The sequence below is a fragment of the Callithrix jacchus genome, chromosome 6 (genome assembly GCF_049354715.1).
Source record: "Callithrix jacchus isolate 240 chromosome 6, calJac240_pri, whole genome shotgun sequence".
In the NCBI taxonomy this organism is placed as follows: Eukaryota; Metazoa; Chordata; class Mammalia; order Primates; family Cebidae; genus Callithrix; species Callithrix jacchus.
This window is the reverse complement of record NC_133507.1, coordinates 77,314,720-77,332,090: the sequence shown is the minus strand read 5'-3', so window position 1 is coordinate 77,332,090 and position 17,371 is coordinate 77,314,720. Positions and strand designations below refer to the sequence as shown.

Sequence of the window (17,371 nt, the reverse complement as noted above, 5' to 3'; positions counted from 1 at the left end):
AGCTACTTGGCAGGCTGAGGCACAAGAATAGTTTTTGAGCCTGAAAGGCTTTGAACTGACCTCCAAACTGGGTGACAGAGCAAGACTCTGTCTCAAAAAAAAAAGGAATGTAGAACTCAAAGGGACCTTAAGTTCATCTGGTCCAGTTTTTCTCCTGATAAGCATGAAATCTCAAGTTGGAGTTCCACTTCTTGTTCTGTTCTTTTTCCCTTTACACCTTCTTTTGTCTATCAGTTCATTGCTGTACCTTTTAAAACCTGGATCAAAACTTATTAAGGAAACTTAACCTTGTTAATAATATTGTTTGCTCTGCTCACTTACATTTTATATCCAGTTAACACAAAAGCATTTTAAGCAAATTCATCTGTACAGTGTATTTAAGTACATGGAGAAAATGTCAGCAACTTAGATTTTTTGTGAATTGCTTTTAACCTCTGTCACATTCGTATATGCAAATAATAATTGCAGTAACATCTCCACAAAGTCATGCCATTTTCAAAAAAATTTTAGGCCTTGTAAATTTGGAAGTAAAATGGGAGATCTTCAAAGTGAAACATTTCTATTATGTTGCCATGAAACCATAGGATTTGTTCTTGTTTGTTTTTTTCTTTTACCTCATTCAGTAATGCAGTCTTATCCGTTACCCACTTTTGAAGTTTGTCAGTATCAATAATAAGTAATGCTGTGGTTTTACTTGAATGGAAATTTTTTATTTTTTATCGGATCAAGTTCCCCATGTTTGACTCTTTTTCTTTTTAGTTGACATATAACAATCATATTCATTTGTGGAATACAGAGTGATATTTCGATACAAAGCATAATGATCAAATCAGGCTAATTAGCATATCCATCACTGAAAACATTGATCATTTCCTTGTGTTGTGAGCATTCAAAATCTTCTCTTAAAGCTTTTTGAAAATACGCAATAAGTTATTGTTAACCATATTTACCTTAAAGTGCTGTAGAACACTAGAAGTCATTTCTCCTGTCCGATTGTAATTTTGTCTTCATTAACCTCCTGCTATCCTCCCCACCCCACCCACTGCTGTTACTTCCCCTGCTACCCTACCACCCTTTTCAACCTCTCATAACCACAGTTCTACTGTCTACTTTTATGATCTCAATTTTTTTAAGCTTCCACATGTAAGAACATGCAATATTTATCTTCTTATGCCTGACTTATTTCACTTAATGTCCCCCAGACTCATTCATGTTGCCAGAAATGACAGTATTTCATTCTTTTTAATGGCTAAATAGTAGTCTGTTGTGTATACGTACCACATTTTCTTTATCCATTTATCCATTGATGGACACTTAGATTGATTCCATATCTTGACTATTGTGAATAGTGCTGCAGTAAACATGGGGTACACATATCTCTTCAATTTACTGATTTTCCTTCCTTTGGATAAATACCAGTAATGAAATTGCTAGATTATATGGTAGTTCTATTTTCAGATTCTTGAGAAACCTTCATAGTATTTTTCATAATGGCTATATTAATTTACATTCCTACCAGTTAGACTATTACACAGGATTTCGGAAATTATATCATTTTGCTTTATTGATCTCAATTACATAATAAAGGTAAGTTGCTTCTCCTGATTAGCCTTATTCTTCTGGGATTAGGTCCTTACCTATTTTTATCTTTCTCTTCATGAAATTGTAGAAGAACTAATGAACAAAAATTACATATTCTCTATTCAGTCTTTTCAAACCCCTCTATCCTTCTGTTACCATTTGCCTAACAATGTTTTCCTGCTTCAGAGTATGGAAATAAAAGTCATGACTTGTAATAATAAGAACCATTTTGGAATCCTTAGTAGACTCCATGATGAAACTGAACAAAACCGAAACCAAGCCTGGGCAACGTGGCAAAACCGCATCGCTACAAAAAAATTAGCCAGGTTTGGTGGCGCATGCCTGTAGTACCAATGTTACTGGAAGGAAGGCCTTGAGTGAGTTGTCCAGGTCCTTGGCATTTTGAACAAATTGAACAGAACACTCAAAGGAACAGAGTACATGAATGAAGCAGTGACAGCAGGGATTTATTAAAGCAAGAAAAGCAGTCCATGGAGTAGAATTGGGCCCAAGCAAGCAGCTCAAGGGCTGGGTTACAAAGTTTTCTTGGTTTTAAGTACTTCTTTTGAGGTCCCTATCATCTGTCCTTAACATGGATGAAGAATTTGGTCTGTTGCTAATTAAAGGGTGAGGTGACAGGGCGTTTGCCCTTTTCCATCTGAGATTCTGAGATGTAGTGGAAGTGGGAGGGTTATAGGGAGAACAGCCTTTGATCCTTTGTTATTCTGGTGTGGGGAGATGGGGTTTTTCCTTTCGGTTTAGCTTTAAGAAGTGTACATTAATTGGCATTAGGTTTCCTGCCCTAGACGTAGATATTTTCCCTTTTATTGACCTTTAGGAAATTATCATGAATTGGCCTTAGATTTCCTGCCCCCAGACCTTGTTCTCTTTTAGGAAGTTACCACAGATTGGCCTTAGATTCCCTGCCTCCATACCCTATTCTCCTTCCTCACCAGCCACTTGGAAGGCTGAAGTGGGAGGATCACCAGAATCCCAAGAAGTAGAAGCTGCAATGAGGCATGATCATACCACTGCAGTCCTACCTGGGCAACAGAGTGAGATCTTGTCTCAAAAAAAATAAAACCAGAGGACTGAAAGGAACCCACCATTCTTTTTACTCCATGTAGGTATGACAGCTCTTTTGAAAATAAGCTGAATCTTGATTACTCCTATATGACTAAATAAAAAACCGATTCCTAAGAATATGGAGGAAGGACCCTGTAAAGAAAAATTGTAGATTTTGTTCCTCTGACTTAAAAATGCCCTATTGGTAAGCATCTCATTCACCACCACCCACATACATACACTTAGAAACATAGATCTGTTTTTAGATGCTGTAGTCTATTCCAGTGTCTTCTTTATTTCTGTGTTAGTTAACTTCTTTTTAAAATTACTTTGCTTTTAAGTTATGATTTGAATTTTTAAAATGTTTCTTTACTCTTTTTGCACATTTATTGTATCAGATGAACTTAGTATCAAAATGTCAATTTTCTACCAGGAAAAATCCTATTGAACTACTACTGAGATCTCATTGAATTTATAGTTGTTTGTTTTGTTTCGTTTTTAAAAAGAAAGAAAGAAATTGACACCTTTACAATGTTGACTATTCCCATGTTATGGTAGATCCCTCCCTTCATTCAGGTCCTCTTTTAATGTCTAACAGTAAAGTTTTTTTTTCATTGAGATATAATTTACATAGATAGCATAGAGCTTCGCTCTTTTAAAATGATTCAGTAGTTTTTAATATTTTCACTAAAAACTGCTGAATAACAATATTCAGCAACCATCACTGCTATCTAATTCTAGAACATTTCTATCACTCCAAAATAACCCCATACCCATTAGCAATCACTCCACCATTTCCCCTTCCCTCTAGCTCCTGGAAACCCATAGTCTGCTTTTTGTCTCTATGGATTTGCCTATTTTGGACATTTCATGTAAATGGAATCATACAGATTTTTTTAAAATGTCGTCTTTTGTGTTTACTCCTTTCACTTAGCCTACTGTTTTCAGGGTTCATCCACGTTGTGGCATACATCAGTACTTCATTCCTTTTTAAGGCTGAAGTATTTTCCATATGGATATACCATTTTTTTTTTATCCATTCATCAGTTGATGGACACTTGGGTAGTTCTCCTTTTTGATTATTAGGAATAATGCTGCTATGAACACTCACATACAGATTTTTGTGTGAACTTGTTTTCAGTTTTCTTGGAGCTATACCTAGAGTGGAATTGTTGGGCCGTATGTTAACTCTATGTTTAACTTTTTAGGAAACCTCCAACTTGTTTCCTACAGCAGCTGTATTATTTTACATTCCCACCAGCAATGTATAAGACTTCTGATTTCCCCACATCCTCACCAACACTTGTTTTCTTTTTCTTTTTCTAAATTATAGCCATCCAAGTTGAATATGATACACAGTATCTCTTGTGATTTTTATTTTCATTTCCATATAACTAATGATATTGAGCATTGTCAGCTTTTCATGTGCTTACTGGCTATTTTTATGTATATCTTCTTGGCATAATTGCCTATTCAGATCCTTTGCCCTTTTAAAAATTTGACTTTTTATCTTTTTATTTTTGACTTAAAAGAGTTATTTTATATCTTAGATATCAGATATTTACAAATATTTACCTCCATTTTGTGGGTTTTCACTTTCTTAATGATGTCCTTGGAAGCACAAAAGTCTTTAATTAGATAATATCTAATTTATCTATTTTTTTCTTTAGTTTCTTGTGCTTTTGTTGTCATATCTAAGAATCTGTTGCTTAATTCAAGGTCATGCAGATTTACGCCTATGTTTCCTTCTAAGAGTTTTATAGTCTTAGTTCTTGTATTTAGGTTTTTGGTCCATTTTGAGTATATTTTGTATGTTGTGTAAGTTAAAGGACCAAATTCATTCTTTTGTGTTTAGTCGTCCTATAACACAGAAAAATACACATTAATTTGAGATGAATTACAGCTCTAAATGTCAAAAGAAGAAGACTAAAACCTTATCTTCATTACCTTGGAGTAGTCAAATATTTAATGAAAAAGCCGCCAAAAAAGCACTAGCTATTTTTAAAAATATTAATTGGACTGTATTCAAATTTAGAACTTCTGTTCATCAAAAGATATTATTAAGAGTAAAAAAAAAAAAAAACCACGCCATAAACATTATTCACAACACATATCTTTAACAAAGGATTTGTATCTAGAATATATAAACAACTCTATAAACCAATAGAAAAAATGAGAAAAAGTTTTGAACAGACATCAAAAAAGAGGCTGAGTGGGCAGTAAGTACATTAGTCATCAGAAAGATAAAACCACTACAGCATACTCTGCAGACCCACTAAAATGTTTAAAATTTAAAACACTGATAATACCAAGTGTTCATGATGATGTGGCAACTTAAACTCATACGTTGCTGGTGGAAATATAAATTGGTACAACTGTTTTGGGAAAATGTTTCTTGCTTTCTACTAAAGCCAAATTTATATCTACCTTATAACTCAGCAGTTCTACTCCTAGGATCTATACAAGAGAAGTAAGTGCAGATGCCCACCACCTACCAAAGACATGTTCATAGTATCTCTATGTATAGGAGCCCCAAATTGGAAACGCCCACCAGTAGTAAGATGGGTAAGCACGTTTTGGTATATACTCCAGTTAAAGAGAACAAACTAATACTACATACAACACGGATGAATCTCACAAAGACAGGGGATCATCAGGAAGCATCAGGGTCTTACGTAGCTTCAGATGAAAGCATAGCGTTGTCCTTTGAAGAATATACCCTCTTCACTCTCTGCCACAGATACTGTGCAACTAGAATCCTTATAAGGTGCTCTTCAAGTGTTAATTCAGAGCTAAGTACTTCTCTGGCTTTGGCCACTCTTTAGGAAAGAAGGAGAGGATATGGGTATTATGGTCCTTTCAGTCTAGGGCCCATACTGCCCTGGAGCAAAAGAAGCCAGACACAGAAAAATATATATTGTATGATGTCATATTGATGTAGTTTCAAGAGCAAGTGAAACTAATCATGGTGACAGCCCTCAGTGTTGCAGTTACCTCAAGATCTGCAGGAGGTAAGTTGAGTATTTAAAAGGGAGCTTTTTGCAGTGCCAGAAACGTTCTCTATCTTGATGTGGTTAGTGTATGAGAGTCAACCACAGTTAAAATTCATTGATGTGTATACACATTAGACATTTGCATTTTATTGGTATGCTTTAATTTAAAAAGTAAAATGCATGTATAGATACAGAGTGGATGAAGTAGACACTGTATTTGATAATCATTTATTGAAGATATTAAACTCATTAATTGAAGATAATATTTTCATATTACTTGAGTCAATTTTAAACAAGTCCTCTATAGGGATGAATCTTGACAAAGGAAAAATACTGTAATTCCTTCAGTCTTTATTAACAGACTTTAGAGATCACCAGTTATCATCACAAGAGAGAAAGCCTGCAGAGATTGTCTGTGTCTTTCCCCAAAGAGGAAAATCATGGTGAATATTTTGAAAAGAAGCTTTAAATTAAAGCAAGTGATTCTTCAGAGATTTAAGTCCTTTGACTAGCAGTAGTCTGTGACAATTGCTACAGTGTTTGCAGTGGGGATATGGTACATCTGAGAGGACAGAAAGACTAGGAACCACTACTCCTGAGCATTTTTTCATTGCCATTAAAATGCATTGCTTTGCCTGCTTAGAAAGGAAGTCACTGAATATTTGGGTATATGCACCTCAGTAAAACTCAATTATACTCACATTGTAGTTGTCGGCTTAGTAAACTGAACTTTAAAGGTTTTCTATTTTTGTGGGATTGTGAGGATCACAAACTAGTAAAACAGAAAAATTAAATCTGGAAATCTTTTGATGATTAACTTCATTTGGAGAGTACAGTCATCCCTTTGTATCTGTGAGGGATTGGTTCCAGGATTCCACATAGGTATCAAAATCTTAGGATACTCAAAAGTCTCATACAAAATGGCTTAGTATTTGCATATAACCTAAGCATATTTTTCATATACTTTAAAACATCTCCAGATTATTTATAATATACCTAATATATAAATGTTATATAAATAATTGTTGTATTGTTTAGGGATTGATAAGGGGAAAAAGTCTACACATGTTCTGTACTGTTAAGATGTTTTTTTCCCAAATATATTCTACCTGCTTGGTTCAATCTGCAGATGTGGAACCCACTGGTATGGAAGACCGACTGTATTTAAAAGTTTTTTGGATCATCACTAAATATTTTACAATGAATGATAATGCTGATTGTTCAATTTTATGATTAGATTTCTGTTCACTAATGATGAATATATATTTGAGGAATTTCTTTTTTAAAGAGACAAAGCATTTATTGTACCTATTTTATGATATAGGTAGGTAATATAGCCAGGTAGATTAACCCTTATTAGCACATGAGAAGCCTCTTAGACTAGCCCTGGTTGGGTAAAGAAATTGAGTGGAAAGAGTAAATAATAACTCCCATGGAACAAAACGGGACTATCAGGCAGCATCAAGGTCTTATGTAGCTTCAGATGAATGCAAGGGGTTGTCCTTTGAAGAATGTACCTTCTTCACTCTCTGCCACAGATATGTGTGACTGGAATCGTTATGAGGTACTCTTCAATTGTTACTTCAGAGCTAAGTATTTCTCTGGCTTTGGCCACTCCTTAGAAAAGGAGAGGATATGGTATTATGACCCTCTCAGTCCAGGGCCCTTACTGCTCTTGTCTTCTGGCTTTTACTTCTGCTCGTGCCCCTTACTGTATGTCTTCAATTGGTTTTGCTCCAGTAAAGAGAGTATTCTGTTCTGCCTTCTAGAGAGTCTCAACTGTATACTACATTCTTTTCTTTTTAGTATGTCTCATTCTTATTTGGATAAGCAAATAGTGTTATTGTAATACAGTTAGCGGGAAGAACCATTGTGAGACTATTAAAGATTAAGGAAACAAATGTCAGGGAATATCCATGCACATAAGAGTTATTAAACTAGTCAGCACTCTTAGCAATCATAAAACGAGATGAGCATTTGCTGATTCTTAAGAACTCATTGAAAACCACTTCAGTTAAGTAACATTTGATTGATAGCTGAAATGTCTATAAAAGTCAAAGGGAGTTCCTTCATATAACCTAAAAATGGTACAAACAGAAGAAATACTTGAAATAATATGTATTTTAAGTTAAATCAAAGTAAGAACAGAGAGCAGGGAAACACACCATTAATTAATGAAAAAACATGTTTGTAATATTGTAATATAACAAGACTTATACCTTAGAATTAGGTTATGGCTACACACAGAGACAAGTAAACACAGTAAAGAAATCTAGGGATGGGTTTTCCTATTTCTCCACATCCTCTCCAGCATCTGTTGTCTCCAGAATTTTTAATGATCACCATTCTAACTGGCATGAGGTGGTATCTCAATGTAGTTTTGCTTTGCATTTCTCTAATGACCAGTGATGATGAGCATTTTTTCATATGTTTGTTGGCCTCATATCTGTCTTCTTTTGTAAAATGTGTTTTCATGTCCTTTGCCCACTTTTGAATGGGCTTGTTCATTTTTTCTTGTAGATCTGTTTCAGTTCTTTGTAGATTCTGGTTATCAGCCCTTTGTCAGATGGGTAGATTGCAAAAATTTTTTCCCATTCTGTTGGTTGCTGATTCACTCTAATGACTGTTTCTTTTGCCATGCAGAAGCTGTGGAGTTTGATTAGGTCCCATTTGTCTATTTTGGCTTTTGTTGCCAATGCTTTTGGTGTTTTGGTCATGAAGTCCTTGCCTATGCCTATGTCCTGAATGGTTTTGCCTAGGTTTTCTTCTAGAGTTTTTAAGGTGTTAGGTCTTATGTTTAAGGCTTTAATCCATCTGGAGTTAATTTTAGTGTAAGGTGTCAGGAAGGGGTCCAGTTTCTACTTTCTGCACATGGCTAGCCAGTTTTCCCAACACCATTTATTAAACAGGGACTCCTTTCCCCATTGCTTGTTTTGTCAGGTTTGTCAAAGATTGGATGGTTGTAGATGTGTGGCATTACCTCCGAGGCCTCTGTTCTGTTCCATTGGTCTATATCTCTGTTTTTGGTACCAGTACCATGCTGTTTTGATTACTGTAGTCTTGTGGTATAGTTTGAAGTCCGGTAGTGTGATGCCTCCTGCTTTGTTTTTTTTTTTTTTTTTTTTTTTGCTTAGAATTGACTTGGCTATGTGGGCTCTCTTTTGGTTCCATATGAAATTTAAGGTGTTTTTTTCCAGTTCTGTGAAGAAGGTCATTGGTAGCTTGATGGGGATAGCATTGAATCTGTAAATTACTTTGGGCAGTATGGCCATTTTCACGATATTGATTCTTCCTAACCATGAATATGGAATGTTTCTCCATCTGTTTGTGTCGTTTCTTATTTCGTTGAGCAGTAGTTTATAGTTCTCCTTGAAGAGGTCCTTTATATGCCTTGTTAGTTGTATTCCTAGGTATTTTATTCTCTTTGTAGCAATTGTGAATGGCAGTTCATTCTTGATTTGGCTCTGTTTAAGTCTGTTATTGGTGTAGATGAATGCTTGTGATTTTTGCACATTGATTTTGTATCCTGAGACTTTGCTGAAGTTGCTTATCCGTTTCAGGAGATTTTGGGGTGAGACAATGGGGTTTTCTAGATATACAATCATATCGTCTGCAAATAGAGACAATTTGGCTTCCTCCTTTCCTATTTGAATACCCTTTATTTCTTTTTCTTGCCTGATTGCTCTGGCTAGAACTTCCAGTACTATATTGAATAGGAGTGGTGAGATAGGGCATCCTTGTCTAGTGCCAGATTTCAAAGGGAATGCTTCCAGGTTTTGCCCATTCAGTATGATATTGGCTGTTGGTTTGTCATAAATATCTTTTATTATTTTGAGATACGTTCCATCAATACCTAGTTTATTGAGGGTTTTTAGCATAAAGGGCTGTTGAATTTTGTCAAATGCCTTCTCTGCATCAATTGAGATAATCATGTGGTTTTTGTTTTTGGTTCTGTTGATTTGGTGAATTAGGTTTATAGACTTTCGCATGTTAAACCAGCCTTGCATCCCCAGAATGAAGCCTACTTGATCATGGTGGATAAGCTTTTTGATGTGCTGTTGCAATCGGTTTGCCAGTATTTTATTGAAGATTGTTGCATCTATGTTCATCATGGATATTGGCCTGAAGTTTTCTTTTCTTGTTGAGTCTCTGCCGGGTTTTGGTATCAGGATGATGTTGGTCTCATAAAATGATTTGGAAAGGATTCCCTCTTTTGGGATTGTTTGAAATAGTTTCAGAAGGAGTGGTACCATCTCCTCTTTGTATGTCTGGTAGAATTCGGCTGTGAACCCATCTGGACCTCGGCTTTTTTTTGTGTGGTATGCTCTTAATTGCTGCCTCAACTTCAGACCTTGTTATTGGTCTATTCAGGGTTTTAGCTTCTTCCTGGTTTAGGCTTGGGAGGATGCAAGTGTCCAGGAATTTATCCATTTCCAGGTTTACTAGTTTATGTGCATAGAGGTGTTTGTAATAATCTCTGATGATGGTTTGTATTTCTGTGGAATCTGTGGTGATATCTCCTTTATCATTTTTTATTGCATCTATTTGATTATTCTCTCTTTTCTTTTTTATTAATCTGGCTAGTGGTCTATTTTGTTGATCTTTTCGAAAAAACAGCTCCTGGATTTATTGATTTTTTTGAAGGGTGTTTTGTATTTCTGTCTCCTTCAGTTCTGCTCTGATCTTAGTTATTTCTTGTCTTCTGCTAGGTTTTGAGTTTTTTTGATCTTGCTCCTCTAGCTTTCAATTTTGATGATAGGGTGACATTTTTACACTGTTGGTGGGAGTATAAATTAGTTCAACCATTGTGGAAGACAATGTGGTGATTACTCAAGGACCTAGAAATAGAAATTCTATTTGACCCAACAATCCTATTACTGGGTATATATTCAAAGGATTATAAATTGTTCTACTCTAAGGACCCATGCACACGAATGTTCATTGCAGCACTGTTTACAATAGCAAAGACCTGGAACCAACCCAAATGCCCATTGATGATAGACTGGTCAGGGAAAATATGGCACATATACACCATGGAATACTATGCAGCCATCAAAAACAATGAGGTCGTGTCCTTTGTAGGGACATGGATGAACCTGAAAACCATTCTCAGCAAACTGACACAAGAGCAGAAAATCAAACACCGCATGTTCTCACTCATAGGTGAGTGTTGAACAATGAGAACACATGGACACAGGGAGGGGAGCATCACACACTGGGGTCTGTTGGGGGGAAATAGGGGAGGGACAGCGGGGGTGGAGAGTTGGGGAGGGATAGCATGGGGAGAAATGCTAGATATAGGTGATGGCAAGGAAGGCACATCTCACACTGCCATGTGTCTGCCTATTGCAACTGTCTTGTATGTTCTTCACATGTATCCCCAAACCTAAAATGCAATAAAAAAAAAGAAAGAAATATAGGGATGAAACTCAACATTACTCATCAGTGATGAAATTGAAACAACTATATTTATTAACCAGTACAGTTTTGACACAGAATTTAATAAGATCTATCCACTATTCATCCTGCAGATGTCCAATATTCTTTTTTTTAAGTTGTGTATTCATATGTGAACATTTGGGAAATACACTCCAAGGTCATTAAGTATTTTTGATGAAAGCTTTTGGTGTCTTTGTTATGCCACATTATATTTTCCTCTTTTGATTTGTGTTTTTCTTTTTTTCTAGGAAACTGACTGGACATTCTTTCCACATGGGCTATAGCATGGCGATTTTGAATGGCATCGTAGCTGCTCTTACTGTAGCATGGTGCCTCATGTAAACCCATACTGGAGCAATAATGTTGGCAACACTTAATCGTGATTGTTTTGTAATAACAAGAAAGAGCATCATTGTCTACTCAGAAGACTGAGAAACCTGCTGTTCATTATGTAGTTCAGATATGTGTCACAATCATCACCACTATGGAAGATTTTTTCAAGCATTGTTCTAGAATAGCTGAGTATTATGATACCAGATTAATTAGGAATATCTGAGTATTAAGTTTTAAATACTTTCTTCAGAGTATAAGATGTTTACCTCATCTTTTTACTTTCTGTAGAAAACATTTTAATGGAAATCAAACTCAAAAACTTGAATACAGGACAGTGCTTGCCTTTTCATGTATATACTACATTTTCTGCCAAGAAATACTGATATTTCTGTTGAGTTTAGCTAGAAATACTTATTTGTACATTTAGGAAGCAAATAATGCCTACTACTCCAACATTTTATAGAAGCTACTTTTAAATCAGTATTTAATTTTTGATATTTGTATAAGTAATAGAAGTTGCATTTATATTTTTTATGAGGCATAGTTCCTTATGTGTTTTTTAATGTATTTTCATACTACATATTGAATTTGTATGTTTTTAAAATTATTGCATCTAGACAACTGTAAGCATTATTTTTTTAGCTGGTGCAAACCTAGTATCTGTCATTTTTACTAATTGTTTTTCTTTAAAAAAAAAAGCACGTTGACCTAAGTTTAAAATTAAATACGTGTATTTTTTAATACAAGAAAATGCCTGAAAAAAGGTAAATTATTTAAGTCATTAAAATATTGAGAAATTTGAAGTTTTTACTATTTCTATTTCCACAATTTCAAATATTTATCTTGGTGTATATATTGTTACTTTTAACAGAACTTGCGTTATTTTGTTTTTAATAAATATAAACATGAAATTCTTGTATGTGAGAATGATTGAACTAGTTTGTTCTTAATCTCAAAAATATAGTTACCAAAGTAGAAGAGGTATTTTGATACTATGTATTAAAAATGACATATAGTTCATATAGTTTTATAATTTTCCTATTTAAATGTTCTTCTTTAATTGTGATGTTTTGTTTTCTGAGTACTTAAGCCTTAGTTGTTCCCTTCTGTTACTAAACACTTTAAACGTTTAGAAAGTCACTTCAATTTTAGAAAGATAGACTATTTGCAAAGCTGTTTTCCCTGGCCATAGGAAAACTTAAAATAAGAAACCATTATGTAGTCAAACTGATTATTCAGGCTAAGTGGGAAATTCAAACTGATTATTCAGGCTAAGTGGGAAATGAGTTTGTGCAGTGTGTTTCCTCATTTTCTGCTGTATGTTGTTACTGACTAAATGTTTCTAAAAGTCTAGCATTTCTTTTACTATTCAAAATTCTTTAGTTGGAAATGACTAATACTGCTCCAATTTAAATTATCTAAAGTGGGGTGTGTGTATATGTGTGTATCTAACTATCAATCCCATGGCTTAAGTATTACTACCAGAGTGGTGGTTGCAATGAGTCTATATTCACTTTCTGCCTTCCTTCCTACACCCTTAAACCCCAAAGGGGTCTTGCATTACAGAGATCTATACAAGTAACAGAATCAATTTATCTCCTCTCTGCCCCTCTGCATTCTCATCCACCACCAATGTGAGTAGCTCCCTCCAGATTCTTTGTGTCTAATGACTAAGAAAATTGTTAACAGTAGACTCTAGAGATATGTGGACCCTCAACAGTCACGTGCCATATAACAATGTTTTGGTCACAACAAACTATATATGACAGTGAATTTCCTCATAAGAGTATACTGTATTTTTTATTGTACCTTTTCTCTGTTTAGACACAAGTACCATTGTGTTACAGTTGCCTGCAATATTCAGTACAGTAACATGCAGTTCAGGTTTATAGTCTAGGAGCAATAAGCTATACCATTAGGCCTAGGTGTGTAGTAGGCTATACCGTCTAGGTTTGTGTAAGTACACTGATGTTCACACAATGATCAAGTTGCCCAATGATGCTTTTCTCAGAATAGAAAAGCCTATCATTAAGCCAAACATGACTATATATCCTACAAGATATATATTAATACAGATACATGTAGAGAGATATGTATCAGTAAGATATTTTCTGGAATCCTATTTCTTCTGGACTGTTACTCCCCTTTTTTGGGAAATGACCTTCCTCTCCAATCTGACTTAGGGTCCAAATATAAATCATTCATAGGCAGAGTGATTAGTCAAGGTACTTACCTAACTCCAGCTTAGCTAATCCTAATCTTATCTTGCCTGGCTACAATGAACAGAATAGAGACATGATTTAAGTGAAGTATGTCTCTTCCCAGGATTTTTCAAGTTGAGTTTAAGGTATGACAAAGCTGGGAAAATACAAGCCCAGGAAATGGTGGCAGCTCATAGTTCGAATACTGCTAATGGCATTCCCTTGGTCCCTGAAGCCCAGTGGCAATCCTGCCACTCTTGATACATAAGCCAGTACATTTCTCTCTTTTGGCCTTTGCTTTTAACATTGGCTTTTGTCATTTGCAACAAAACAAGTCAAGATGAGCTTATCTAGCAGCTGGAATCCATCTCTGTTATGAAACTGACTCAGATGATCTCATCTCTTTAGGTGCAACTCACAGTATTCCATTTAGTCACTTGTGAAAGATACACAGAGTGTAAGTACTCCTGTGGCTAATGATTAGTCTCAGCAACTTTCAAAGATGTTTTAGAATAAATTAAACTAGTTATTATTAATCTTACTGTTTCATCAAGAATTTATTATTTATGTCCCAAAACTCAGTTCTGCCTTTTTAAGTGTTAACAGAATGCTACTGTAGTTATGATTCTTTAGTTATATAAGGTAATGAGGTTTAACTACAACCGTTACTTAATAATACTTGTTAAATATTATTCTTCCCATTTGACAGCTAAGGAAACTGGGAAATGCTAAGTTTCTTTAGCTGTCAAATGGGAAGAATACTACACGCCAGAATTTGTAGGACCTAGATAAAACACTGTAAAGGTAATTTATAACTTCAAATACGTTTATCAGGACAAATGTAAAATTGAAAACTAATGAGCTAAGAATACAAATTAAAAGCAGAAGCAGCAGAGTAACACCCCAACACCCACCACACACTCTAAAGAAAGATTGGAAATAGGAAAGATAAGGATATAATCAATGGAGATTCACACTGAAGAAGTGAGGACAATATCCAATACCAAAAGTAGTCTCCTTGAAAATACATGATTGAGAGACTTCTGTTAAGTCAAATTTAAAAAGAGATTTTCTGTTTTTGGCTGTTTTCCCATTTCTTCCCATTTTCTTGATTATGTAGTGCCAGAAACCATCTGTATTAGGGTTCTGTACAGGGACAGAACTAATAGGATACATAGATGTATATATGAAAGGGAGTTTTGGTTTTGTTTTGTTTTTGAGACGGAGTCTTGCCCTGTTGCCCAGGCTGGAGTGCAGTGGCAAGATCTTGTCTCACCGCAATCTGCCTCCTGAATTCAAGCAATTCTCCCTCAGCCACCTGAGGCAGCTGGGATTACAAGTATGTGCCACCATGCCGAGATATTTTTTTGCATTTTTAGTAGAGATGGGGTTTCACCATGTTGGTCAGGCTGGTTCTGAACTTCTGACCTTGTGATCTGCCTGCCTTGGCCTCCCAAAGCGCTGAGATTACAGGTGTGAGCCACTGCACCCAACTGGGAGTTTATTAAGAATTGACTCACACGATCACAAGGTAAAGTCCCACAATAGGCCGTCTGCAAGTTGAGGAGCAAGGAAGCCAGTAGTGACTCAGTCCCAAAATCTCAAAGGAAGGGCAGCCAACAGTGCAGCCTGCAGTCTGGCCGATGGCCTGAGAGCCACTTGTGTAAGTCCAAGAGTCCACAAGCCAAAGAACTTGGAGTCTGATGTTCAAGGGTAGGAAGCATCCAGCACAGGAGAAAGATGAAGCCTGGAAGACTTAACCAAGTCTGCTTCTCCTACTTTCTGCCTGCTTTATTCTTGCCTCTCTGGCAGTTGATGGGATGATGCTCACCCACATTGCAAGTGGGTCTGCTTCTTTCAGTCCACTGACTCAAATGTTAATCTCCTTTGGCAATACCTTTACAGACACACCGGGAACAATACTTTGCATCCTTCGATCAAGTCAACACTTAATATTAACTGTCACACCATCTGACTAAGGAAAAGGGAATTTGGACTGGAGGGCAGGAGCCTAGAAAGTGCCAGAGAGTCAAGGAGGATGAAGCAAAAGGACTGTCTGATAGTGGGAATAGCCTGGTCAGGATAATATATACATATGGACCCTTGCAGAGTGTGCCCAATTGGCCAAAATCAGACTGTGTGCCTACTCCTTTGGCTTCTCTAATTGAAGGCAGCATCTGAAATTCTTTCAGGATGCTTGAATGGATATCAAACAACCAGGAATACAAATAATCACTGTACACTCTGCTTGCTGGTCAGCTTCTGTTTTGACCCTTAAACTTACAACAGTATCATATGTAACAATGTAGCCATTATGTACTACATCCAATACCAAAGCCAGGACCTTCAGATTATGTCCCTTCTAGTTTTGTCACATACTCGTATTGATATTCTTCAAATTATACTAGCATTTTAATACCTATTAAAACAGGACATTGATTTTTTGTGTGTGAACTAGAACAATATTTTTAAAAAGGACAAAAAGATGGGAAATGTGTTAAAATACACTTTATATATAAGAGCAAGAAAATACAGATCCAAGTTACCGTCTTATTTATTTAAGCAAGCACTTGGTCATGACACCTTCCCTTCTATATACATGTATTCTATTTTGTTTTTGCTTTGGCTCCTACCTTGGCTAACTACATTTCTTCCCTAATATAGTAACCAAAGCTTTATTTCTGACACATTTAAGCTCTTAGTTCATCTTTTGCCACTGTATATGGCAGTATGAGAACAAATATATTTTCCTTTTATAGTCTACCTTGCTTATTATGTGGCAGCATTTGTATTGTAATGTTAAAACACCCCAACTAATATGGTGACCCTCTTTTTTGCATGATTATCCATGGCATACAGAGCCTAAAATTACCAGATGGCGGTTTGAACTTCCAGTTCTTCTGAACCAGTTTTTGAACTCCCTCCTTAAGTACTAAAATCTTTAAAACAGAGTTCAGAGTCAGAGGAACAGAAAGTAAAACTATTACTGGGTCAGTGGTTGTAATGGAAACATCTGACCATGTCTTGATTCTTGAACCTATGTAATATGGGCATGGGAGAAAACAGCAAAAATCAGCTCTTGGATAAAAACATACATTGCATCCAGAAAGATGCCATCATAGTGTTAACTCTCAGCTAGCATAATAACTAAATCTTGAGTAGATTATTTCAGTATTTAAGGTGCATTATAGAAGAATTGAGCATGGCCACGTACAGTGGCTCATGCCTGTAATCCCAGCACTTTGGGAGGCGGAGGCGGGCAGCTAACTTGAGGACAAGAGTTCAATATCAGCCTGGGCAACATGGTGAAACCCCACTAAAAATACAAAATACACCAGATTACATGCCTATAATCTCAATTACTTGGAAGCCTGAGACAGAATCATTTGAACCCAGGAGGCAGAGGTTGCAGTGAGCTGAGATCACACTACTCCACCTGCACTCCATCCTAGGTGACAGAATGAGAAGCTGTCTCAAAAAAAAAAAAAAAAAAAAAAGAAAGAATTGAGCACGTTATCCTACCTCCTCTGGGTAGTGAGTTCCTTGGCCAGAGCAATGTAGTGGGAATCCAAGATAATGTATAAATTATGCAGTAAATAGTGGGGCTGCCAGAGGCAAAGAAAGCAAATCTAAAACTATAATATGTCTACAAGTGGGGACAAAACGGCAAAGTGCTACCTCGTCTAATGCAATTAATTGGCTATCAGGTAGCTGGCTTATCCCCCAAGATATAATGCCATAAAGATGGAAAGGGGGAGA

At 36.0% G+C, this 17,371-nt stretch overlaps 1 protein-coding gene across 6 annotated transcripts in view; it reads left to right on the top strand.

The window, feature by feature from the left end:
* The window catches only part of ARL6IP6 (ARF like GTPase 6 interacting protein 6), a 46,054-nt gene extending 33,732 nt beyond the window's left edge, over positions 1-12,322 (top strand). For 4 of the 6 annotated variants that reach the window (XR_004744662.3, XM_002749434.6, XM_008998887.6 and 1 more), the window contains one exon: positions 11,327-12,322. Coding sequence is in view for 3 of the 6 variants with exons in the window: in XM_002749434.6 (XP_002749480.1) it covers positions 11,327-11,420 (94 nt within the window). In the remaining 3 variants the exon portion in view is untranslated. Of the gene's footprint in view, positions 1-10,721; positions 10,803-11,326 lie in introns of all 6 variants that reach the window. The other 2 variants (XM_054257638.2, XR_008482159.2) reach the window with 2 other exon arrangements.
* The last annotated feature ends 5,049 nt before the right edge of the window (positions 12,323-17,371 follow it).